Below are 27,607 nucleotides of genomic sequence, written 5' to 3' on the forward strand. Positions count from 1 at the left end.
TTCCGGGCTCCCGGCTGACTCCGATGCCTTGAATCAGCGTTTGACTTCCTGCCAACCAGCTTTGCTTTTTAAGAAGATGCTCCTTCTTTGTCTGCTGTGCAAACACCCCCAGAGCAGCCAAGACTTTCACTGGAAAAGGTCACGGGTCTTTTCTTGAGGCAAAACTTGCACTGATTTCCTGAGGTATTTTGGCCATGTGATGGGATGGCTTGAGTTCAGGACAAAGCCCCAGTGCTGCTATTCCTGTGAGACATCATATAAGGATGAAAGTTTAAGTCCTTCTAGCTGAAACAGCAGGAAGAAATTAAAAAGTCTTCAATTGGATAATTTGAAAAAGATATCTATTTAGGTCTTGAACACAAATATCTGCATTTTTGGTTCTTCCACACAGTTTAAGTTTGGCAATACCAAACACCTGTCTGCTTTTTATTTTTAATGTACTGGTATTATTATGATACATTATATAATTATACATATCTTTCTATACAATTGCTCTGCCTTTGTAAAGGGTGCAACAATGCTAGTTCTAAAGAATCCTAAACCCAAGCTGCAGTGTGCTGAAACTATCAGCAGTGAGCAGAGAATTTCCTTCCGTGCCAGTGCTTATTCAAGGTGGAGAAGATTTCGTGGGTAGAAAAATAATGAAACAATAAGTCTGCTTTTACCACGGTGGCTGCATTTCTAAATAAATATGAGCTGTTGTAATAGCTCTTTAATTAAGTTTATCTGAAAAAGCAGGTCACTGAGCCACTCCTTCAACACCCCCAAACCGAGGGGCTCGTTCTGCGAGGTGCCACGTCCTTGTCTCTCCCAAAGTCAGCCTCTCACGTGTTAACTCCCGCTGCATTCATGAAATCTCATTTTTCTTCAGTAAGTGTTGTCAAGGAAACATTCCTCGGGGCCTTGTGAGCCACAGCTCCTTTCCCAGCATCCCTTGCCCAACCACAGAGGTCAAGAGACTAATTGCACAGGAGGTCTCTGTTTGTCACTTTGTCTCTCAGGCCTCTTTGGTCACTCTGGCCACTGGATACAATACACCCCATTCTCTGCTTCTTCAGCCTGTTTTCTCCCCAGAAGCTGCTGAAACCTCTTCTATTCACACAGACATTAGAGAGGCCTCCAACAGCAGGGCTGATACCCTTAAATCATTTATGTTTCTGAAGCAAACTGGTCAGTGTTCTGGCCTGGAGGACTGATCCCTGCCAAAGGGCCCCACGAGGCAGCAGGAAAAGTCCCCGATGCTGGCATGACTCCACAGCAGGTCACTCCCTGGCTGCTTCTGAGGCATCACACTCCAGGAAACACAGCTTTCAGACTGCCCCGTGCCATAGCTGAGCATCAGGACTTCTCCCAGCCCAGCACCATCCTGTGCAGAGCCTGGGTTGCTCTTTCCCCTCTGAAGTGGTTGAGCACAACTTCCCTGCTGAAGCCTGGAGCATCCTGCTGTCAAACATCCCGGTGCTGAGCCCTCACCTCCTCGTTCCCCCTGGCCTGGCACCTTTGAGCTCTGCATTCTCCCCTCCCAGAATCATTCTGTGTGTTGGCAATGATGCTCTCAGGAGTACCACTGCTGTGACCTTGATCCCTGAGCTTTCTGCTGCCAAAGCCTTTCAGAAATGTCCTAGCTGCAAGGATATGTCAATATTCAGTCCCACATGCCCAAATACTGCTTAGCATTCCAGGAAAGGCACAGTCCTGCTAAACAGAAGGGATGAGACTGGCACTCAGCAGTGCAGAAGTCTGTTTGTTTGTGTCTGGGGTTGAGGCTCTGCCTTCAGAAGGACTGAGGTTTTCTAAGTACATCACAAAAAGCCACTAGTGCTGCTCAGCTGAAGACATGGGCCATGCACAAGCATTCACAGAATCATGGAATCACTTAGGTTGGAAAAGGCCTCCAAGATCACAGAGTCCAACTGTTCCCTCAGCACTGCTAAGCCCACCTCCAAACCACGTCTGCAAGTGCCACATGCACACATCTTTTAAATCCCTCCAGGAATGGTGACTCCACCACTGCCCTGGGCAGCCTGTTCCAATGCTTGACAGCCCTCTTGGTGAAGGAATTGTTCCTCACATCCAATCTAAACCTCCTCCCCTGGAACAACAACCCGAGGCACACATCCACACAAACCTCTTAAGCCTTTTTACTCCGAGTGTTGGGTTGTGTCACAGAATTGGCAAAACAGCAGGAGCTGGCAGTACTTTTTCTAGCAAGGCACTACAGTCCCTGATCCCTGCCAGATGGCAAATCCACAACTGCCCTCTCCTGCTCCATAACCCTCTCAGTGGGGTGGTCAGCAGGACAGTGAATTAGCTGCTTGCACATAACGTTGCAGAGGGGAGAAGAGGTTGCCCAGCACTGATGTTCTGAATGGAGCTCAGAATACAGCTCCCAGGAAAAAGACTGCTTCCTAGGAGGAATGTTTCAGTAAAATGATTGCCCTGTAGTGCCTAAACTTCTCCCAAATCAAGGTCAGTCATGTGCCTGGTGAGGCTTGTGCTCTGTACACCCCACAGAGCCTCTGGCCTGTTTGGTTTTCCTGGATTCCATCTGCCCTTGGGGCTCAGATCTCAGGAATGCAGGGAGGTGCCTGTTCCCTGTGCTCCTGCCTGTGTCTCCTGGTGGTCCCTCAGCACTGAACGCTGCTGTGATTGCTGATTGCTGAGATTTAGCAATCAGGCTAAATTAATAAGCAGGTGCCTTTGTGATCCAGGCAAAAAAGGACCCTGACGAGAATGACAAATTTGTTTTATTTGTAACCTACGTCAACACTCAATCCTAAATTCCCCAAAGATAATTAAATTAATCTGTTATGCCCACAACGTCCCCCCCTGCCCCTTCTTCCCCCGGTATTTTTCTCCTCCCTCAGTTTCACAGCTCATCTTTGGGGCTTCAGCTTTGTGATGGAGAGAAGGGGCACTGGGATGAAGGGGATGTGACTGTATTTGCAACAGACATAAAAATTAATGAGTTTCTTCAACAACTGCCTGACGTTTTTGTCACCCAGATCCTCGTAAGGCACAGCCCTATCCCAGGCTCAGGCTCCACACTCACGGCTTTCCCTCACTTGTTGAAGGACTTGCCGGCCTATCTTAACCCATCTCATACTGATGATCATGGGCAAACATCCTTGCTGCTCCCCCAGACAGCATCCTGGCGTGGCAGACAGCACTGGGGGAGGAACCACTCTCACCAGTAGCACAAATTTCCTCATTGAGTGAAATAATATATATTAAAGACATGCCATTAACTCACCAGCCATTTTGCACCAGAGATCTGCTGCTGTTATGAACCCATCCAAACTCTATAAGGGCTGTGAGGCAGAGCACTGCTGGAGATCAGCAGGAATTTAATTTTCTAATAGAGAGATTTATTCCCTACCAACAGGGCATTATATTCCGTGATCCCTGCCTTTGTTCAGCCACAAAGCCTATCCAAAGTTTGGGCTCATTCACATGACAGAGATGCAGGGAAAAAAATTAAAATACTTGAAAATTAATCAATGGGTTGTTGGATTTAGGGAATATACCCTATATCCTCTGGACCTGCTACCAAGCATCCTCTGCTTAGCTCACAGAGCCAGCTCTGCTGCTGGAGGGAGCTGCCACAGAAGGCTCAAGACTGCACTGAAGCACTGCTTGGGCCAGGACTGCCCAGCCTGTCTCCTCCTGATGCAGCTCTCTGGAGTCTCCTGGGTGTGGGAGCAGCAGTTTGGGAACATCTTGGAGATTACCATAAACTCTCAAGTGTACTAGAATTAAAATTAATCAGTGGTTGGACCAAAACTCACGGTGTGTATAAAGCCCATGAGATACCAGCTGGACTCACCCAGTTTAGACAAAATTCTGGCTACCTTTGCTATTTTATAGGCACTTATTGCAAACTGCAATTTTATTTTGCCACTGGTTACCCCAGGGTTGAATTGTTGCCTTAAATATACCACTGGCACTTTCCCAAAGAGAGCAATAACTCTTGCCTCAGGCTCAAAGAGTGAAACTCAGTTTTTCTTCTGTCCTGTCCACACACAGCCAAGGCTCACTGTGTCCAAGTGACACTGAGGACATCCCCTGTCTTTGGCTTTATGAACAAATTCATTGGTGTCCCCTGCCAGTCTAATTCACTGCTGGCACCTGCATCACTTTCTCTTCAGGAAGGGTCAGCTGTGGCCTGAGTCACAAAAATGCCCCTCTGAAGGCAAAATACCTGTAGAAAGCCACCTGAAGTCATTTTGCTCATCCAACAGAAGATAAGGATGAAAGTTTCTTGATGGCCTCGTAACACAACCAGCAAAGCTCCACTCCCTGAACAGGGCTGTGTCCGAGCAGCCCTCACTCCACAGGATGCTCCCAGTAAATGGGATGAATGATCTCTGTGATCTCTGTGCTGCTGGACTTTTGTGAAATCTCCCCAGGGACTTGCTAGCCAAAGCTCCCTGCTCTCCCCTTTGCTTGATGGTCCCTCTCCACCCACCCCACACCCCACACCCTCCCTGTCCCTCTCCAGCCGGCTCAGCGCCCGCTCTCCCCCAGCTCCTTCCCGCACATGGCACTGGGAGCTCGAGCAGCTGATCCCCTTAATTAGGTCACAAATAGATCACGTGTAAAACACTTGCACCAGCCAGATCCTCTGAAGGAAAAACATGCAAGCCCTGCAACTGGGCTAAAAGCTCGGGAGAGGAAGGATGCCAAAGCTGAAATAACTCTTCAAAACTTTGTCTGTAGGAACCCTGCTTCGGTTTCTGCTCGACAGCTGGGTCCCTGCTCCCTGACACTGGAGCTAAGTGGTAGCACTGCTTTAATTTCCTCTTGCTTCTGCTGCAATGCCAGATTGCTTGGATATTCGTAAACAGAAGGAGTTTAATGAAAATTATAATTAGAGCCCTGCGGTGCTCTTGCAGGTCGCCTTTACACTGGGCTGCCTATTTACATTACAAATCAGGCTGGTGTCACTGCAGAGTCTACAGCAAGAGAGGAGAATTTTATTAAAAGGGAAGCGCAGGGTGGGTGAGAAATAGGGGAGAGAGAAAATGATATTGTTATTATTAATAATCTAGGAAATTGGGATCTGCCATGGTCTTGCTGCAACTTTGTTCCTTGAAGGAAAGCCCATCGTAACCAGCCTGAAGCAGTAGGGGACAAAGCACAGCCACCCAGAAAATTCCACTGGTAATTACCCTACAAACGGGCCCTTTCTCATAAAGCAAGGCTTTCTCACCCCCACCAGGACACAGAGAAGTGCTCTTAGCACTTCTGCTTCCTAATACCTAGCTGTGAAGTTGTGGGGGTCAGGAAGAGACAACACGTGAAGCCAAAGCGATGCATTTCCCATTATTTTACAGCTTTTCCTTCCCACCTGCCAGCAGCCCCACGTGATGCCTTCTGCCCCCTTGTAATGCCATGAGCAGCAGCTCCTTGGGAGACACAGAAGCCCTCACTGGCTGAAGGTCTGGAGCATCTGCTGGCTCGAGGCACGGTGACAGTCCAGCTGCAGTCATGTGCTGAAGGGCTCTGTAAACTCTGGGTTTGACAGAGCAGGAGAAAAGATCCCACGGGAACAACAGGGAGGCATCTGGGAATTGATGCACTGACACCCAGCCTGGCTCTCACACATGGCAGCACAAACCAGTGTTACCCCAAACATGGATGAGCCTCCTGGGGTTGATTCTGCTCCTGCTCCTTCAAGCGAAGCCCTTCAGCACAGTTGTTAACTGTCTTCCCATCTATATAGTGAAATTAGGAATAACACCCTCATTTTACACAGAGGATAGCTGGAGACTTGGGTCATATTTGTAAAATCTTCGGGAATATTTCACGCTGATCATCCTGCATTGGCACAAACCACATCTGCACTGCAAAAGTGTTTTTCTGGATGCTCACCTGCCCTGTGGTGGCAAAAAGAGGTGGCATTTTAAGTTGGGAACCTCCCGTCATGGTTACAGCACCAGCCCAAACCTCTCACCTTTCCCACCACTGTCACATTCTCAACAGGGAGGTGAACTCGCCCTGCTCCTGTGCCTGCATCCCTCCAAATTCATCCCTAGTGATGCTCTGAACAACTGCCTGCAATGCCCAGCAATGGATGCTGAGCCAGACCCCCCCTCCTGCCCACCTCCACTGCCAATCCCACCTCACCCTCTGCGGCCAGGGGACATAACTCTGGTCTGACAAGCAGCTGGGAATTCAGGGCAGAGCAGATGAGTACTGTGAATATTGGCTTTATATATCAAAACCTCCCCAGGAGACTTTTGCAAGTTGTGGCAACATGCAGAAAGTTTTCAGGCAAATGAGCAGCTGGAGGTATTTTAGGAGTTGGGCTGCAAACAGGCCAAGTTGTTTGTTTGCATTTCATCCACGCTATCATCGTATAAAGTGACAGCTGAGTTTTAATCACTACTGGTAACACTGATGTTTGTGCTTTGCCCAAAAAAAACCCAACTGAAACATAAAAATGTGCTTATTTCAGTTAAAAAAAGGACAAAAGGAAAACTTCCTTTGAAAAACTACAGTTGAAAAAACATGCAGCCATTTTTTCAGCAGAAAAATAAATGTCAGTGAATAAATACTGCACAACTCTCCCCTAATGAATGTACCAGGAAACTTCCAGGCCTGTCATCAGAGCATGAACTGAAAAAGAACTGGGAAGAAAGTAGTATTTTGGACAAGAAAAACATTTAGCAGTTCAGCTTCTGGTTCCAGTGAAATGCTTTTGACAGGAAGAGTTTTAAATTGGAACAAACAGGAAAACAACTATTTTGTTCAAAGCAGGGACTGTTGGAGGCTTTTGGGGCATTGCAGGAATTTTCCAATAACCACAATCCCCACAAACAATCTTGTTCTATGAAGTGGGCAGAAAATAAATCAATCACTATTGATTTTCATCTTCTGATTGCTTCTCTGGAAGAAAATCAGTCCTACTTAAGTAATTGAATAATTACCTTAGTAATTACAGGTAAAAAAACTTAGCTTCCCTTGCCTCCCTCGAGACATATAAACCAGGGATATTTCAGCTTTCCAGCCATTTTAGGAGGCAAAGTCAATTTTATATGATCAAAGATGATTTATGAGCTGTCACCCCCCTCTCAGGAGTCACCAGCACGCTGGGCACAGCCCCAGCAGTGCAGTGCCTGCTGCTTACAGAGGTGAGGAAGGCTGACCACCTCCTAGGCTTCTTCCTCAGCTGTAACCTCCCCACAAGCAATGCAGGCTGGAGAGCAGGGATCCAGCTCTATTTCTCTTAAGTCAATAAAAGCAAGAAAACAGAGACACACAAAGTGCTCCAACGGATTAATCGAGTGAATATCTGAGGATGGAGGTGGCAGAAAGTTCAGACACAATTTGAGGCTGAAGATCAGCCTCTCTCACGGGGTGACGAAGGAGCTTGGGAACTGCAATCTGCTCTGGGCAGTCACTGAAAGGTAAGAGCACAGCTCTGCTACAAACCAGTCTGAGTGCTGGAAATCAGGGCTCTGGGGTGGAGAGTTGGACTCACAGCGTGATTGGCTGTGGGGGAGGTCACTAAGCCTGGGGTTTTCTCATGGTCATCGTCCCCTCCACTACTGAGTTTTCTGCTCTACCTGAGAGGAGTTCAGTGAAACCACAGATTCTCATTGGGGATCTATTAGCAATGCAGAATCATGCTAAAAAAATGCTAAGGTTTAACAAGGTCTCCCATTTGTACTGATGGCATTGACCATCTCACTTTTGGTGCAAAAACCTTTGTTTTTGCTCTTCAGTCCAAGTCGATGATGAAATGAGACCCGTGACGTTCACTTTGATGGAGGCGAGCTGCTGGCTTTCCAACAGGGTAAGTAAGGATTCAGTGCCTTTTAAAAAGCATTATTTTTAAAGGAAAGCCCTTTTGAGTGAGGGCTAGAATGGGGTTATTTTCCACATGACCAAGCACCAAAAGGAAAGCGGCAGCTCGGTCCATGCTCTTATCACCCTCCCTGAGTCACCCACTGGATAGATTTGTCACAAGGTGAAATAAGAGCAACCCCTCAATTTATTATCATTTTCTACTTGTCCTCCTTAATGCAGTTCCTGCCAGGATGAGTTTGCTGTGGGAAAGTGGAATGAAACCAGGCCTTTCAGTCTGCTGCTAAATGGGACTGGGGGGAGGCTTCCAGGAGGGAGGGAAAAATCTTCCTCATTAGAAGGGGAAAATGTGCAACGCAGAGTTTTCATCGGATGCTGCCCAGCCTCCCAATTAGGGTGGCTGGGACAAACAGTGGTGTTATTATATGTAACTATTTATCCAGTGTCGCTCAGCCATTGTTTGTTTCATGAGCATAATTTATCTCCTCCGTTGTGCTACCCAATTTGTTTGCATTTTCAGTCCAGTCGAGTGTCTCTCTTTCATTGTACACATCTTTTGGCCTCCCACCAACCAACTCTCCAAGTAAGTTTCCAGGAGTGTCACACAATGGCCAGGCCCCTCCTGCGCTTCATTTTTCGCATGACATTTGTGTCCCCTTATTTCTGTGCTGCCCCTGCCCCTCCCCTGCTGACTTGCAGCTCCTCAATGGCTCATGGTTTATTCAACAGCAAAGCTGAATTTCTCTTTTCCTTCTCCCCCTTTTAAAATAGAGCCTGGTCAATAGATGCCACTTCAGCAGCTCTGGAGAACAAAGTTCACTTGCAGTGAATCTTTAGCGGTTGTGTCTCCACAGGGCAAGAGTTTGGTGATCCTGCAGGGGCTGAACCCCAACCCACAGGCAGCAGCTCACCCACGGGGCACTCACGGACTCTTGCATCTCCTCCAGCCATGGAAGGGGACAAAAACTTGCCCTCTCTTAGCTTGTGACACCAAACCTTCATCCACACATCACCCTGCCTGCCCGCTGCTATCACCCCTTGGAGGTGTGAGATGATTCCTCATCCCTGGAACGATGACATCTTTGGTTTGTTCCTACTCCAGACTTTCTGACCATTTTTTTTTCAGGTCTTTTGATCTTCTTGCTTGCAGGTCTGACTGCAAGGATTAGCTAAAATAGAAAAGTGCTAATCCACATTATGGAAATTCAAATTCTTGCTGCTCCATTAAGTAATTTCAAGGAAGTTTGATCTGGCAAGACTCTGAGGTGACTCCAGACAGTTATAACAATATCTGTGCATCACCTCTTCCACCAGCATGGTGACACTGCAGCAGGAAGAAGCAGCACTTGCCTCCTCATCATAGCAAGCTCCATCCCTATTTCTGATGGGGTCCACCAAAACCCCCAGTGAGCTCTCAGCCCGGGCTACAGCTGAACATGGGATTTACTGCTCCACTCTTTTGACTCTGCCAGGGTTGAGCTTCCAGGATTTCTGCTAGAAAAAACCCACAGTGTCTCACCACTGAACCCTGGAGCTCCATCTGAAATGCAGATTGAAACTTGTTTGGACTTGTGTCCAAAACTGTGAGTGAGGAACTTTACGTGGCCAAGGGAGCCTCCATGAGGAAAACTTGGCAGCCATGAAACCTGGGATACGCCTCATGCAAGGAAAACATCCTTTGGCTGAGTGATCTGCAGAGGAGTTTACTGCCCCTCCACCTCCTGTCACTGTGAGCTGCTTCAGAAATTCATCGTACTTTAAATGATTCACTCAAGTATCCATTCAGTCCCAGTTCATAGATTGCAGAGCCTTTATTACACAGCCATATATTTAACACTGGGATAGTTCTCAGCAGTTCTAACAGCCCTGCCATCTAAGGAATAAAACAAAGAGCCATTATTCATCAGAAGGGAGACACAGTCTTTATTGTCTGAAGCTATGGCAGAGTTTTTATATCACCCTATCTATTCTTTCACGCTGTCACACAATTCAGCTTTAAGCTGTTTCAGTGGCAGCCCTGGAAGCCCAAATGCTGTTGCTTCTCCCAGCTTACTGCCCAGCTAATGCTGTGTTGAACTGACAGCAGGACTGATCCCGAGCTCACAGGAGCAGGAAGGTTAACCTTTCCAGAAGAGCTGGAGGTAGACATTAGTCTCTGGCTAGGTCAGGAATAAAAGCTATGCAGGGTTATTTAAAGACATGAGGAAGCCCAGCTATAAGGGTGGGCTGTGGATGGATGAATGTGCACTTTGGGCACTGATTATATCCAGAAGATCTGGGGTTTGGCTGTGGTCTGATGGCAGAGCTGTGTAGACTGTGGGAGCCAAGGACACACTGAGCTGTGCACACCTGCTGTCCCAACCTCCCTGCAGCCCTCCCAGTTATGGTTTTCTTGTTGGATCTCTGTCCAGCGTGGAGCTGAAAGCAGAAGCCTGGTTCTCTGGATCTAGACATCTGGGGACTAAAACCTTGAGATGTACTCAGCACGAACCACCTTCCACCCTGCCTAGCATGGGCCTGACTTCCTCTGTACCTCTGGGAAAAGCAGGTCAGATTTTGGGCCAGAAGACTTCTTCTGTGTGCAAACAAGCCTATGAAATGAAAATGAAGCAGCAGCAATCACAGAACCAACTACATCATGGTCTCCTCAGGCTTCAAGAGCATTTGAGACTCTGCCTGTGTCAGCACAAGGCAGGATAAGGGGAAGAACAGATCCTTCTGAGAAGGTGCCATGCAGGGGCTCTCACCAGCTGTTGGCAGAGAGGCAGACCCCTCTTTCCCTTGGATGTCTCAGCTCAAAATAAAGAGATGGGAAACCTGAAGACCCAAAATCTTAAGAAGTGTCAGACATTTGAAAAAGAATTGCCCTTTCCCAGCTTTTTACTTTGTTTTAAGGCTGGCAATCACATCCCTAATCGCTCATGCTCACTTCTCTCCACATGCTCAGACAGCAAAGGGCACATAACAGCCTGTGAACTCCCATCACACTTCTCCCAGCACCCGCTCTACTCCCTGCTGAACAGCCAGCAATCTCCCAGGCTAATTAGCCAAACGGTATTCTGCACATATTTAGCATTTCTGAGTAATTAGGATAATCAGATTTCTCCCCTAATTCTGTACATATACAATATAAGCAGGTGTACTGCCTTTCCCACAATGATATCACAAAAAGTGTGTTGTCTCTGGAGCCAGGGATGCCAGACGCCTGTCAGAGCCCATTCCCATCTCCCACATGGAAACCTGCTGCTAACGGATTACCAGCAGCCATGGGGAATTAGGAACTGGGTCTGATTTGGCAAAGCAACCAGTAGTTCTGATATTCATGCAAGTTATCTAAATGCCCAGCCTTCAAACCATCCTCCAGGGAAGAGCTGTGGGAAAAGTTGTTTTGCTCTGCAAAACAGGAGGTGTTTGGCCCAGAACCTCAAAGGTGTTTTGGGTACTGGGGATTTTCTGGGAGTCTGCCCAAGGCTCAGGACTCAGGTCTTGGTCATTCTCCACAAGGTTAATCAGCTCCTGGGCCTGGATTTTATCTTTGCAAACCTGTGAGCTGGGAAGCACGTTATCTGTGGTCTGTGCCTCTTCCAAGGTCCCTAAATGAAGGTCCAAACCAGCCAGGCCAGGCCAGCTCTTTCTTGTCCTGTTGAGGTGGGTCTTTGGTTCAAGAGTTTTTCCTCCATCCAGCTTCACTCAGTAATTCCTTCTCAGGGAAGCAGAAAAGTCTGTTTTAAGTGCTGCTGTGTAGGCCCTAGTCCTTGGAGCAGGTCCTTTGGATGTGGTGCTTCCACCAAAGTGGGACTGTTTCACTCTTAATGGAGTATCAAGGGTCCAGCAGCTCTGAAAAGAGGAAAGGATGCTCCCAAGTCCCACAGCATGGAGTTAGGTACTCCTGAACATCAGGACCATAGCAGAAATATTAAGCAAAGACCCTGCCACATTCCCTCCACAAAAAGCCCATCCATCTGCTGAGCTTTGTGCAGGGGAGAAGTTTTGCTTGTAGGCCTTAGAGTAGAACCCAACATAAAGAATCCATTTGTAACGTGCAGGGCAATGCTCTTATAGTACTGTAGAATAATGCACAAACCTCCTAAATATGAACAAACCTGAGTAAGGCTGGGATTTAGATTCCTCCTGATCTCCAGGTAGGTCAACCATGCTGGTACTGAGATTGAGCTCTGGTTGCTAGAGAGGTAATTTTCGGGTGGAGCTGAAGGGAGACAGTGACAAACTGTTAATTGTGGTGAGGCTGTTTATCCATGATGGATGAGCACACCACACACAGCACTCCATGCAAGGCTACACTCAATATTTTATAAGTTGTATGTGGATAGTAAAATGCTCCATCCTCTTCTTTGGAGTCCTCTATCTCACCTTCCCTGTTCAGATGAAATGGTGCTCACAGATGAACTATCCCCAGAGAACAGCTCTTGGAAAACATAAATCAGCACCAACTGCTTTAATGGGTCCAAGGCTGTTGTCAGGGTCACCACAGACACAAGGCAGGTCCCTGTTCCCCAGAGATGTGTCACAGGAGACATCTTCCCAGGCTTTGTACATTTGCTTTGTGTATTCCTCTGAGCACCTGGATTCATTTTTTATTACGTGCATTTAGGACTTCAGGAGAAGTGAAATCCAACTGTCCTCAGTAATGTTCAATTCTTGTTCTTTCATATCTTCGACCAGGTGTCTGACTGCCCGAGTGCTCACTCATGAAGGGCAGAGTCTGTCCTCTGTCATTCTGACCTTAGGTCAGTGACATCCCAGGTCACTCAGGGATGGCACAATTACATGGAAAGAGAGTTGGAGAACTGTGCTGAGGAAAGAGATTGTGTCACAGAGCATTGTCCTCCTAGACCTGGAGACCGAGCTCTCGTGGGCAGCTCCGGGGGGTGTGAGGTGGAGTGAGCTGGGATGAGGATGCTCCAGGCATTCCATCTCCAGGGATCTCATCAGTGGGACCCTCAGCTGTGTTCTTGTCTACTCTGAGGGCACCACAGTGGGGAGCAAGTCTGTGTAAGGGGGTGCCCCCAAGTGCAGAAAGGGCCTGAAGGCTGGTCCTACACACACACACTGAGCCCTGACCCATCACTGTGCAGTGAGATGGTCTGAAGCTGAAACAGGGAGGGCAACTTGTGCTCCCACACTTCTGAACATCAGGGCCTGGGTGGACATCTGTGTGCTTGCTCCATTGGTGCAGAAAAAATATGATGATGATCCTGCTTTTCTTGAGTTTTGAGCATTGGAGGAAAAAAATGAAAAAAGAAAGAAAAGGGGGAAGCAAACTGATATTTTGCTGGCCTGAGAGAGCCCGGGGAGCAGGTGGGAACCTGCCTGCAGGGCTGGCCAGTGCTGAAAGGTGGCAAAGGAAGCTGGCTCAGGGACAGCAGCTCCTGATGTCTGCCTCCCTCGAGCAGGTGATGAAGACAAGCTGTTGCCTCGATTCCCACAGTATATTTTCATTAAGCCCAGGCAGATGGCAGCGGAGGTCACTGCTTCCACACCATCATCCTTTCAGCTGAGAGGTGTCAGGGAATCTGACATCTCAATTACTAAACCTAGATTCGACCAAACAACACCCAGGACGATGGGGGAAGGGGGATCGGAAAAGCTGTGCTCCTAATTTCCAAGAATCTTCACCTTTGAGAGAAAATCTGGGACGTGCTTTTCCCTGATAAACAACATATTTGTGTCTAACGTCCTGACACAGAAGCAGCTGTGCTGAGAATGAGCCACAGACACCAAGAAAATGGCAATTAAGTCCTCGTGGAAAATAGACCAAAGAGCAGCCCTTGGAAAAGACAGTTGATGTTAATGAGCTACAGCAAAGTCAAGGCAGGAGATATTGATCTTGCCCCAGCAGAAAGCTGCTGCTCGCTCTTCTCTAGTCTGCGAAGCCTCTGAGCTAAATAAAACTTCAGTTCTTCACAAGGACTCTCAGATGGGGGCCCAGGGCTCGGCTAAGCCAGGAGGAGCCAGAGCAACACCAACATTGACTTTTCTGTGTTCAGTGTGAGACAGTTCCAACCTGCTGGTGAGAAGCAGCACTTCTGCTGAAGTGCCATCTCAGAGATTTCTGCCAGATATTTCAATCAGTTCAGTTTTTCTCCTCCCTACTATTACTACCTGCTTCCCTATTACTACTCTACTACTACTGATTCCCTACTTTTTACTACTATTAATCCTTATTTTTGCCATCCCTACTATTACCACTGGCAAGAAGACGACAAAATAAAATTCTGACACTTATCAATAAATAAGCAAAGCAGAAGTTGTTTATTATTATTCTGAAATCTCATGAACTTTAAGGTAATATTATGACTCTGGAATGATTACGAAATATCTCAGATTCACATTGCCACGGGGCATTTATTCATTGAGTTTCCTTCCACAACAAAAATACCCAAAACCACTGGCCTGAGAGCAGATGAGTCACCACAACACAGCACCACCCTGCAGCACCACCCAAACCTGTGCTTTCTCTTTCAGGACTTTCCCCCTTAAACCTCACCATGAGCTGGGTTTGGGGAAGACATCATGATGTCAGAGATATTTGGAAGATGAGAACGTCCAGAGTCCACAACTCCAATGAAAAAAAAACAAACAACCAATTTGTTTTTAGAGAGAATTTTCAATTTTTTTCGGAAGTGTTTTCAAGCTTCTGTAAAAGTTCAAAATATTTGGGCTTTGGCACAATAAACACCCCCATCATTTTCAGCAAACATTGCCAAATGCCGGAGTATTTTCATTTTTTTTTTGTGCAGAAATGTAATTTTTTCCCTCCTCCTGTTCTGAACATAGGGAGAGGGAGAAAAATATACTGCTTTTGAAACAAAAATTTTCACTGGGTTGAAAAACTCTCTTTCTACAAAACTTAAACACAGAGACACAACCTGTGCAGTTGGGTGCGCTCATCACATCTACTGCAGCCCAGAAGGAGTGGGGACAAAGGGAACTCCACAAGCATAAGGACATTAAATCACAAATTATCCCTGGTTTTTGTTTGGGGGTTTTTTTGGTTTGTTTTTTTTTTTTAAATAAGAAAGAAAAGTTCAATCCTACTGACCTCAGACCCAACGTTTTGTTAATGGGAAAGGGAATGCTACAGCTGGGGCACTTGCTGCTCGTTAGATCATACGCGTTTTCTTAAGTGCTCAAAAAGCAACGGGCTAGTCCAGGGTTTTCCTGGAGGAAAAGCGATCACAATCTGGCCTTTGTTATCCAGTTTGTTCTCCAAGAGTTCATACTTTCGGGCCCCTGGCGCAGATTCTTGGAAGAGCTCCATTTTGCACCCCAGCCAAAATGATCCGAGTTTCCATATATTATTAGCACACAATGGAGCAACGTCAGCTCCCTTAACCCCACACCAGCCAGGGGGAGAGGGTCCCCCTCGGGGAAAACCAGTTCCTTCTCTTCTTGTAGGGCTCTGGTGCTTGGAAAGAGGAAAAAGGAGAAGGCAAAGGAGCAGAGAGTGGCCGGGAGAAGTCAGAGAGTGGTCAACAAACATCCTGTGTCAGCTAAAACAAAGCCCCGCTTCTCCAGGGAGAGCTGACTTCAACACCACCCTGCCCTCAGTTGTTTTTTGGCCTGGCTTTGGCCAAATTTCATTCCTGGTCTGAATGGGTTTGGTTAGAGGACAGTTCCTGTGAGTCATCTGCAATCTCCACCACCGCGATGGGAAACGCGGATGTGGGCAGCTGGGGGATCTGCAACGGGGCACAGTTGAAACACAGACCCCAAGCTGCTCCTCCCTTTTGCTGCAGTGTACTGACTCCAGCTGCTCAGGGAAAAGGTGGGGGGGAAAAAAAAAAAAAGAAAAATCTCACGCAAAAATTCATCTTTTTGTAAGAAAATCTCCACCGCTCTAAAATTAAAAATGTTTGCCAGCACAGCAAACATTTGCCAGCACATTTTTGATTTTTCGCCAAAATATTCTGGCCAAAACTTGGGAGAAAAACTCAGGATTGTCTATGGAAAGCAGATACTTCTCATGAAAATATTCATTTAGTCAAATCCCCAGGTTTCTACTGAAAGTCAGCTTCAGTGGAAAATGCTGACAAGCTCTATTATTGGCACAGCTTTAATTTTCCTTTGTCTGGAACAGACACGGAGAAGACAGCATCTGTCAAACGTACTCTTCAGACTTACGTTATTATTTAGCCTGGAGTATTGTTCAAGGACTTCAGGAAAGGTTTGAGCCATCACAGTGCTGGGTGCTGTGCATATCCACGAAAGACAGCCCCTTCCCTAGAGGGATTATGATTTAAGCACAAACCATGGAGAAGATAAACAGCTGGGGAGAGCACAAGGTAATTTTGGAGGGGTCTTGAGCAGCGTGATGAGCAAAGGGATGCTGTGCTTCCCCTTGCACCTGCTCTTCCCTCCAAGGCTTTGTGCTCGGCCAAACCGCAGCTGTGCGGGCTCACAGCTCCCTCAGGAGAGGCAGACTCTGCCCCAGCTCCAGAGGCAGCTGCAGAGGAGGGCAGAGATGGGTCCTGCTCTCCTCACTCAGCCTCCAGTTCAAAATATCCCTGGGGTAGAGGAGAAAACCAAGCAAGTCATCCCTACAGTCCCCAGACACCACAATCCTGCTTGTCCTTTACCCTGGGCAGGAAGATGCTCTGCCACCCTCCCTCTTGCAGCCCATGTGTGCTGATCAATCGAGGCACAGAACCAAAGAATGGTTTGGGTTGGAAGGGACCTTAAAGTTCCTCTTTTTCCAACCCCCCTGCCATGGCCAGGGACACCTTCCACTAGGCCAGGTTGTTCCAGCTTTGTCCAACCTGGCCTAAAACACTTGCAGGGATGGGGCAGCCACGCCTTCTCTGGGCAAACCTGTGCCAGGGCCTCACCACCCTCACAGGGAAGAATTTCTTACCAGTAACCAGTCTAAACTCACTCTCTTTCAAATTAAAGCTATTCCCTCTTGTCCTACCACTACATGCCCTTGTAAAACATCCCTTTATTCCACCTATTTTAACTAGTCCACCTATTCTAACTCGCACTTTTTTGTTTGCCCACATCCTGCCTTCTGCCCTCACCCCCCACGTGCTCTGCATCACTTCATGTCTCGATCAAACCAACACGATCGCTTTAACTACAAGAGAGTAGTTAGAGAAGGATCTGTGCTGGCTTCAAATGGCTTCCAGAACTGGTCACCCCCTTCTGTAAGAGATTAAAAAGGAATCACTGAGAAAAGAGCGAGGCAAAAAGAGAGCATGAGAAAATAAATAAATAAAGGTATATAGTTACTTTTGGTTAGTCTCAATGTGCAGCCCCGTCCCAGGGTGCCTTGTTCTGTGCTCATTTGAAGTATTAGTCACTTTTTCCATTAGAAGCTGTTATTCTAGGGGGATTTATAATGTATCTGTAAAATTGTCTCCAGGCTTTGCTTGGCATCTGAGCTCTCAATCCACGGACAGAATGTAAAGAAACTACAGTTGTTTGATTTATTGGGACAGGGCATGGGGAGGGAGGGAGTTTTTCCATGCTCAGTGGAAATAAATTCACATAGTGCCTCCGGTGCACAATCACTTACTGCTCCAGAAAATACACAGTTTGGGTGCAATCTCACGCTGGCAGAGAGAAAAGAAGCAAATCAATGATTATTTAATACCTCCCTGCCTGAGACCCAGCCCTGGTTTGTGGTTTCTCACCATGAGCCACCCAGTCCACAGTCCTGCTGGGTGCAACAGTCTGTCATACCACTCAAGTTCGGAAACCCTGTCCTTGGCAAACCTTTTTCAACCTTAGTTTCTGTAAGGGATATTTCTTAACTCACTACAGAGGCTCCCTGATAAGAGTCACAATTATTTCCTGGGGAGGCCTAGGGCTCATTTAAGCTTTGCTCTCAATATACATCTGCCCAAAGCCTGGGAGGGATGAGAAAGGGCTGGTGATCTGCTGTAGGTAACACCAGCACCTGGATGGCAGAGGTGTTCAGGCAAAGCAAGAATGCAGAGGTGACAACTCCCTTGGGATTCACAAACTCTAGGAAAACACCCCATCACCTTGCTGACTCCACGTCATCCACGGCTGAGGACAAGCCTGTTTGCAGGGTGGCCCTGACCTGGGTCAACTTTCACCCAAAATTCTGCTGGAGGTAGGAGTGGACTGGGAAAAAGGGAAGGATTAGGGACAGCACTGCACACCAGGACCAGAGGGAGGGAGAGCCAGAACCTTCTTGCAGCTTCCCTGCAGGACCGACCGTCAAAGCACGAGCCTAACGTGGACGCTCGATGGAAACAATAACCTAAAATTGGAACACGGCAAATTATTTATTCAAACTACAGCCTTCCCTCCCCCCTTGATTAGCAAACCGCTGGGGAGTCAGCCCTGATTTTCTTCAGACAGATGCATACACTCTCCTCCTCTCTGCGCCACGAGGCTCAGCCCGTGGGGGGCTGAGGATCTCGTTGGTATTCGCATTGTGTAGCAGCTCCTTGAATTCACACGTTGTTGTTCTGCTCTCCGGCTGGATCACAAACTTTTTCTTTGGGAACACACACTGCAGTGATGAATATGTTTGTTTTCTGCCTTTTTTCTTTCCCCCCAGGAAAACATTTAGACTGCAGTGTGCAAACACTTCCCCACACACTCACTCAACTGCCTGCACCTAATAATAAAGCAATTTCTGTGAAGAATTGCAACTCAAATCTCTAATTTGAGTTTTTTGGAGGGGTTGTTTCAGGTTTCCGTTCAGCAATTATAAAAAGCCCCAGTGAAGCTCTGAGGAACAGACATGAGAACATGCAATGGAACTCAGGGGTGTGCTGCAAAACTGAAGTGGGAGATCCCAGCACTGAAATCCTCTCCCCATTTTAAGTCAGAGGCAAAACATCCACAGAAGAGACAGGATTTCACCCCTGGAACTTCAGTAGTGGGAGACATGGAGCTTGGCAACAAACAGGGAAGACTATGAAGGGTTCAAAGTATCAAATGAAGCCGAGCAGAGACATGAGAGGAACAAAGGAAGTTCACGTCATTATAATTTATTGATGATCTTGGCCTGATCACTTCAGTGGTTTGTCTCAGCAGAGCCCACCCTGAGCAGCAGCGAGTCCTGCACGTCACTCGGCTGTACGGATGTGGGAGTGATGTGATGATTTACAGACAAACTTTGCTTAATAAAACAATAAAGTAAATAAAAAAGCACCATGCTGAATCTCACCCTCACCCAAGCACTTGCTGGGAACTGGCCAGGATCTCCTGACCTCGCCCCCACCGGAGCGCAGCTCCAGAAATTCCCTCACCATAGTTCACATTTTTCCAGCTCTACCAATTCACCCAGCAAGTGCCATGGGAAATTGCTAGGGCCGAGGCATCCAAACTTGCTTAAGAATGAGCCAAGCTGATTCTTTTCTTCAAGGAGGAGGGTCTTAAGGAAAATAAAATGCTGGGGGTTCTTTGTCCCTGTATCTTGGATACAAGAAAACTCCCACGCTTGTCAGAAAGCAGAACAGCACCAGCAGCTCCTGGCTTCTTCTCTTTTTTATTTTTATTTTCTTTTACCCCAGTGTGTTGAGTGTGTGCCTTAAAGCAGGATGACATAGTGATGGGTTTAGAGATGCCAATTTCTAATGTAATACAGAGTACACCTTCTTTCTTCTGTGATCACGGGTGAAAAATCAAAAGAAATAATCCAGGAGACTAAACACACTCCCCAGCCATTCAGCTCGCTCATAAATATGCCAAGCAAGACGCTTTGTGCAAGAAAACCCCACCACTTCCATTCTGCATTTTGTTTAACTACGAGTCAAATCTTCCACCCGGATCTTCCGATTGTGCCATTCAGAGTTCACCGGGGTGCATTCCCACCCTCTTCCCCTTCAGTTTGAGGCTGATGGTTATCATTTCAAAACTAGCAGGTTCCCAGTTTTCCTCTCCCACCTTCAGCCCAGTGCCGTCCCTGCACAGAAAACACTGCGCCGTCACAGTACCCAACTCCAAAACAAAGAGTTTTAACCAGACTTACCCCCTTGGCACCAGCAAACTATTCAACAGAACTTCGCAGGAAGTCTGCCCTTTCCTGCACGCTGCTAATGCTCCAAAATACAGCAAATTCGGGAGAAGTAAATGAAATTAAATACCTAGCTGCTGTCATTTCCTTTTTAAGGCTGGAGGAGCCCTGCAGCCCATTAGCTATTGACAAGAAGGGGACCCTCCAGATCCAGGCTGGATGCGCAGACACTCAGGGAACAACCAGACCTTTGTTTATCATCTATGCACATGTCAGGAGGAGCAGGAACCCCTCTGCCCACCAGGGACCGACCCGTGCCCACCAGGGTCCACTCTCTCCGCACACTGAGAAGTTTATTCCTACATAAATATATGTATATTAATAAGCACATTTTATCCAAGCCCTTCATCCCGGCGGAGTTTGAAAGAATTCCTTCCAAACCAGCACAAACCTCAGCAGGGTGGGATGCAGGCGTGCAGAGGGGGACGCGGGTGGACCTTTTCTTGCAGCTGGACATGCAAGAGGCTGAAGGTACCGGTGGCTTTTGGCACGTATGAAGTTTGGTTTGGTCTGCAACATCGCCACCGAGCCGCCGGGACTCCTCTCACAGAGCGATTTTCTTTTTTTTCTTTCAGTTGTATTTTATAAGTACAAACTTATTAATTGAAAAATACTTTTTTTTTTTTTTAATGAGTTTTAAGCACCAGTAAATCACCCCGGCGCAGCAAAGCGTCTCCGGAGCGCACCCCGACATCCCTCCTCCGAGCCGAAGTTGCGGAGGGAGCGGAGCCCTGCCCGGGGCAGCACCGAGACCCTGGAGGGGGGCTTTTGTTCCCGGCTCCATCCCGGGGAGCCGAACCCCCCGTTCTCCGCCGCGTCCCCCCGAACCCCGAGCGCCTCCACTCACCAGCTGCAAAGTGCAGAGGAAGATGAGGGTGCAGCGGCCGGTGCAGCATCCCATGGTCCCCGAGCGGCGGGGGCAGGGCAGGGGCAGCCCGGTGGCCGCGGCCCCGCCGCCGCCCTGGGGCTCTGGGCTGCCCGGTCCGGCAGCGAGGCGGGCACGGAGATCTGTCTGTCTGTCGGTCGGTCGGTCGGTCGGTCGGTGTCGGCTGCCGGAGCCCCTCCGGGAGCCGGGGTGGAGGCAAGTGGGGCCACAGCTTAAAAGGGCAACGCTCCGGCGGCGCTGCCGTCCCGGAGGCTGGGCGGGCTGGCGGGGCGGGGGCTGCCGCCGCCGCCGGGATGCGCCCCCGGGCCCCCGCAGGCGCGCTGGGATGCTCCGGTCCTGGCACCCGGCCCTCCCCCGGGAGGCGGGAGCAGGTCCTGTTCCCCCGGACAGGGCGGCCCCTCGTTTTCCCTCTGGTGGGACGCGGTGCCGGTCTGTGCTGGGGAAGAGCGCTGTGCTGGCCAGGCAAGGTGTGTGTACAGGACACGCGGCTTATAGAGCTCCTCTCCTCTTTCCACAAGTGCCCATCACCTTCCTCCGCAGGCAGGTGCTGGTATGTTAACCCTGAATATTAGGAAGACTAGAATGAACCTAAAATACAGCGGTTCTTCCCATAAAATTTGTCAGCGAGAGTGCACATGGAAGACAAACTCAGAAAGGGGGATAAGACAAGGAATTCTTGAAAATGCACATTTGTGGGTATTTTGAAATATATACGGAGGCTTGGAATGAATCCCAGTAGCAGAGGGATGTAGAACATCTCTCTGCTTCCAAGAAGAGTTTCTACCTGAGCACCATCTACACACCACTCGCTGTACCCTGCATCTGCACAACAGCAAGTCAGTCTAATTGTGAACAGTAGAGCAAATCCACAATCACACAACCACCTCCTTTACATGCCTGAGTCCTTCCCATAGTCCCCTCCTGAAGGAGAAGCAGGATCCAGAAGACATGGATCATGCCAGCCCTCCCTGCCACACATGCTCCTGACTGGCCCGAGGAGCAGGTCACACACCACACATTGTGACTGGGACAGACTTGTTGCTAAGCTCAGCACAACAGGATAAGAAGCTTTGGGAGAGCCTCATCTCATGACGAGGTTGTGTCTTTGCAATCTCCGGTGGCTCCGATGTCTGCATGACAGTTTGTTCTGTCACCTCTGGCTGCTCCTTCTTCCTCTGAAGCACGTCAGGGTTTTGCCTCTGCCTCCAAAGCAGTGTGTGACTTCTCACCATCAGCGACCAGCTTCACCTTCCTTTTAAATAGGCACTGACCACTGCTTATTGCAGTGGGGTGAGAAGGAGATGGCAGCTGAAATCATAAAAGCTTTATCATTTTACTCAAGGAGAGCATTGCCTGACTATACCCTAAGGAAGGAGGATTAGTCCTCCAGTGCTAGGAATGTTTAAAACCTTATATTCACAACATTATTGTTATTCCCATCAGCCACAGGGAGAAACAGAACAAACAAACAAACGTACTCTGAATAACTGAGATTAGGAGGCAGACTCTGAACTGATCACAAATACTACTGGTTTTAAATGGTAAAATATATTGATTATGTGACCTGTGCACTGTGCATAATCAAGGCATCAACTAATGCAGTCAGATACAATAAAACACATTTTATTATAGGTGAAAGGAAAACACCCGGAGAAGAAACCAATTTATTTCACCTGGAAAACTGTGGACTGAAGACGCTTTAGCAGTATTTGTATTCCTAGGAATATGGGTTTTGTATGGAAAAGGCAAGAAAGATCAGTTTATTCTTTAAAGAATGCAGATAAAACATTCCTTACAAACTGCACAGGGAGGTCTCACTCAGCACCGTAGGGTCAGACAACCTGACATCAGAATTAAAACAGGAGCTCAAGCTGGCCAAAAGCAGGCTGGGGTTGGGCTGGTGTTGTTATATGCTCTGGAAACTGCTGGGAACAGCATGGGAAAGGCTGGGATACAGCCATGCAGGTTAGTACCTGGCCTTTGTGCCAGTTCTTAAGGTTTTCTGCATCTCTTGTTCTGCCTCCCGCTTCTGAAAACCTCCCGTAGGCATTGTGATTTTCCAGCTCAGTTGTACTGCAAAGGAGACACGGTGTGAAACAGCAAAAGGTATTGCTGCTGAAATGATAAGTTTGACTTAAACAGGATTTTTTCCACCTGCACTTTTATCTTAATAAGCCATGCAGGAAGCAACTACGTGTTGGCTGGGACTCCACAGGCATCTGAAGGAAAACACACTGACTGTCCTTAGATTTTTAAGAGGAGTAAAACCACAGGAATATCGCAACCTATATTTCAAAGAGAGACTTAAAACTGCCAGAGCCTGATCTTATAATCTTCATTCGTATGATTTCTTATCTGTGTTGGTGTAGCAGGTGGCCTGCACACAAAGGGGATCCACCTCGAAGCATCCAAGCAGCTTCACTGGTTTCAGCGGGGCTACTCACATGTTAAAATTTGGACACTTGCTTCTACTGTGGTCTCCCACCTCTTCTGATTATGGAACCAGTGGAAGTGCATTGAGATTGAATCTCCTGACAACAGATTTGGTTTTTTGATGACTCTTTACAGGCTGACTAAAAAGCCTCCTGCAGACCACCAGAAAATCCTTTATTTCCATCAGATCAAAAATTAACTTAGCTGAATTTGGGCCTAAGTGAATAAAACATGTAGAACTTAGATGATAATTAGTTTAATTAGCAAGTGGGTTAACAAGGCACCATTGAATGAGGCAGCCATCCCTGATGGGCAGTATATCACCAGTGATCCCCACTGTGCCACTATGCAGTGGCACTTGGCATGGCCACAGCAGCTGCCAGCATCTCCTAAAAATTGTGTGAAGTCCTGACCAGCTGAATTCCTGCACGAGTGCTGCAGGACCACACATCTACCCTGAAAGTTTAATTCATAAAACCCACTACAGCTTTAACTTAGCAAAAAAAGAAAAAAAGCCAAAATTGCTCACTGTCTTGAATTTTTTACTGCCTGGAGTGTAACCTCTCCCTCAGCTTTTGATGGATGAAATGTTGCTTCAAGAGTTCAGTCTGAATGTCAAGAAGGTTTTCTCCTGATTAAGGGCTTCTGGATGGGTTCCGAGGAATTCTTAGCAGGGATATTGATGCACAGGAATATGTGTACACAGAGTAAGGCAATTGCAGGCAGTTCCATCCCTTGCCATCACAAGAGGACCAAGAAAAGGGAATTGTTGTTGCATGGATCCAGCTGCATTGTTAGGGGTGATTAACCTTAGACAACTGGACCTTGTTATCACTTGTTTCTGGCCAATTACATCAAAATTACTTTGAGAAGTCCCAGGTTTACTTTAGGAGAAATCAAAAAACAAAGTTAGCAAGCTTGAAACAAGGCAGCAGTATCTTGCCACAGCTTGTTCTCTCATATCTGCAGCCTCCTTGCTCTGACAGATCAAGATGAGCAATAGAGGCTAAAAGTATTAGCTGGGGACATGTCTCTTCACAGACCAAACCCTGTAATTGTCACAGCTGCTGAAAGCTGTAGATGGTCTTACATCCCACAGTACCATGGGGTGCATTATTCCACTCAGTTCATTTACATCCACCTCCTCTCCATTTTAATAATGTCACCTGGTGCCTTTACAGACGTCTGATCAAACACAGCCTTTCCATGCCACATCCAAAAGGCAAAACGTGCCTGTCCCAGTGCTCTACGAGCTCATCAGCCAGCCCTCTCCCCTCCTCCAGGGCAGACAGCAGCCTTCCCAAGATGGTCTGTCACATCCTATTTCTCTGTCACAATCAGAAGTAAAACCCAGTGCCAGCTGCCTGAGTGATGCTGGCTGAGCACTGAGCACAGCAGGATTTCCTGGGGACACATTCAAAACGATCCGCTGGAAAGTCTTCACGTAAGACGTGGGTGAGCTGTAAAGCTTCCAGCCACAGGACACTGGGGATGCTTAAAATGTGTGTGGGTACCAATGGGTTAGGACAAATCATCTTCCTGGGTGGGAGGAGGAAAGGGCACTAGGCTCTGTCCTGTAATGTTGGATGCAGCGAGAGGATCTCCCGGCTGGTGACCCGAGGTTGCCGCCTCTCACCTCGGGCAGCCAAGTCTGCTGTAAGAACTGGACTCTGTGACAGTCCCATGTGTCTTACCGAAGACTTCTCACATAGAAAAAGGTTACTGAACCATCTACAGAGAGATTATGAAAAAAAAACAACAAACAAAAACACAAGGGCTTTTGACCTTCTAATTTTAAATTAGTAATTTTTTTCAACTGCCATTACCCTGGGCTAATAACTAGAGCACTGTTACAGAGCTCAGCTGCTCTGGGACTGAAACCAGCTGAACCCAAGACTACAACAGTAGAAGACCCAAGAGAGGTGGCACTAGCCCAGACATGTCCTTCTTCTCTCCAGAGGGACCAGAGAGGCAGAGAAACCCAAACTGATCAGCACCGCAGTGACACACTCTCATCAGGCCATGGCCAAAGAAACCACACTCTGCTCTTTCCCTTCTTTTGCAGCCTGGTGAATTCATTGCTGACAAAAGCCCAGTGGCAGCAAAGCACACCATTTCAAAAATTGTTCTCATCACCACACAAGAAAGGAAAAATTCTCAATGACTTTTATGCTTTGAAATGGGTTCCCAGCAGCCCAGGGCGATCTGTAAAATTTATCAGAGCTGGTGTGTGAAATATGTCATTTTCTCTCTGATCCCTGTGAAGTCTTGGATGTTGGGGGGAGGCAGCTCCTAGCCAGACTTTTCAGCATTTCTACACCACCATCATCTGCATTTCACATTTGTAATTCCCTAATATTAACTTGCTCAGCTGCACAACAAATTCTCATCACTCTTTGATGGGCAAGTGGAGGATGGCAGAGGTGGAAGGCAGATTCACCAAACTCTCTGGTACTTCAGAATAACAGCAAAGTGAACAATTTGTCCATATCTGGCTGACACAGCTGCCTTGTTTGTGTGATCAAGGGCTTGTAGGAAGGAAACATGACTGGCATCAATCCTCCCCTGGATCAAACACATCAGCACCCATTAACTGCTACAGTGGAGTCAAGGTTCAAATTCACACTTTTACAGCTTTTCTAAGATGCTTTGACAATTCTGCCATAACAGCCCACGAGCAGCCCTTCAAATAACTCTTTTTCTATTTCTTCGTGACTATAAAGGAAAAACATCAAGACAGAAACACCCTGGAAGCTGCCAGCAGTTTTGTTAGTCCGAGGGGGATGCCTTGTGCCACAGACCACCTCACCCAAGCAGCAGCACTGAAGATCCTCCCTAATCCACTGAAATTCCCCATCTGTCTTATTTACAATATGAAGACTGAGAACATGTAACAACTACTGAAGCACTGTGGGAAAGGCTGCTCACACTAGTGTCATAGTGGTTCTGGGATGGCTTCTCCAGCAATAGGGCCCAAGGGAACAGCATGGAGCTGTGTCAGGAGAGGTTTAGGTTTGATACTGGGAAAAGGTTCTTCACCCAGAGGCTTTTTGGGCACTGGAACAGGCTCCCCTGAGCAGTGGTCACAGCCCCAAGCCTGCCAGAGTTCAAGAAGTTCAAGTGAAGTCAAAGAGTTCAACGCTCTCAGGCACATGGTGGGATTTTGGGGTCGTCCTGTGCAGTGCCAGGAGTTGGACTTCGATGATCCTTGTGGGTTCCTTCCAGCTCACGATATTCCATGATTCTCTGCCAGCATTCCTGATAAAGTGGTGCAGGTGCTTTCACAGGCACGGGCTGGAGCAGAGAGGAGGGAGTGCCCGAAGGGTTAAGTCCCACAGGAGGAGCAGGCTGTGGCAGCTGACACCCCAGCATCTCAGCCCCTGCAATCCGAGTAGCTGGCATGATTGCAGCCACATTTCCAGCCACAATTTCACTAGGCACTGTGACCAAGAAGTAATTCAATGCAGCTGCCAAGGTCCCTGGGTATTGATACCAAGTGATTATTCAAGGTTTCCATGCAACAGTTGCATTTCTCAAATGATATGACCAAAAAAAAGAGCCTGAAGGGTGAGTGCAGTCTCCAGTTTCGGGCAGTGCCTTAGGGCGCTCTCGTTTAGGAAAACTGCCTCCCCATTTGCTTAGGAATCATTTTTTCCTCTCAAATGATTACAGACTTCCCCAAGCCAATTTTACAAGGCTCATGTGATACGATGGAGAAGAAATCAATAACAAGTAGTTTCTTTGAGCGTGTCTTTTGAAGGACATCTGCAGCAGTGTGTGCACGGGCGTGCAGTGTCAGGAGCCGGCGTGCGAGTCCTGCCCCGAGGAAGGTATGAAACGTGCAGTCAGAAGCGATTCCAACACATACAGACACAAACCCAGCTATTTTTCTGCCGTGCTTTCAGTGATATTCTTTCCAATCCCAAGCCAGTGAGAGCTAATGCGTATTAAGAAGTCAGCAGTGTCAGGTGCCACCAGGCTGAAGGAGCATTTTTTACACACATTTGCTTTACAAAGACTTAATTGCCTTGGAAATAAGCCACTTGAACCAGGCGCCCAGAGTTCATTCTGAATATCCACAGAGTAGACACAGGCAGGTAGCAGCACTTCCAGGCTTTTTCACCCTGCCTGGACCATAGTTGCTGCCCACTTTGATTGACAGTGAGACAAACTGTGATGTGACACACATGGACTTGACATTAACACAAAGTTTAAGCTGTGTGTAGCAACAGCTGCTTTTCAAATCAAAGGTTTTACTTTTCTGTTTCCTGTTTTAATATCAGAGTAGAGCTTCCTGCTGCCTCATATGAAAACTTTCCAAATTAGGTTTCATTTCTGAAATGAACAAAACGTGCACAGGTACAAGGACTTATGGGGGTCTCTAAATACAACTGCCTGCATAAGCTTTTCTTCAGCTGTAGTGATGAGGTGGAAAAGCATAAAGAAAGGGTGTCTTAGTA

General features: G+C 47.6%; 1 protein-coding gene across 3 annotated transcripts in view; it reads right to left on the reverse strand.

Moving 5' to 3' along the window:
- Positions 1-20,971, reverse strand: part of NKAIN4 (Na+/K+ transporting ATPase interacting 4) — a 52,144-nt gene extending 31,173 nt beyond the window's left edge. For all 3 annotated transcript variants that reach the window (XR_001874897.1, XM_017815351.1, XM_017815350.1), the window contains exon 1: positions 20,676-20,971. Coding sequence is in view for 2 of the 3 variants with exons in the window: in XM_017815351.1 (XP_017670840.1) it covers positions 20,676-20,729 (54 nt within the window). In the remaining variant the exon portion in view is untranslated. The remainder of the gene's footprint in view (positions 1-20,675) is intronic.
- Between the last annotated feature and the right edge of the window lie 6,636 nt (positions 20,972-27,607).

This window comes from Lepidothrix coronata, unplaced genomic scaffold (genome assembly GCF_001604755.1).
Source record: "Lepidothrix coronata isolate B3197 unplaced genomic scaffold, Lepidothrix_coronata-1.0 Scaffold49, whole genome shotgun sequence".
NCBI lineage: Eukaryota > Metazoa > Chordata > Aves > Passeriformes > Pipridae > Lepidothrix > Lepidothrix coronata.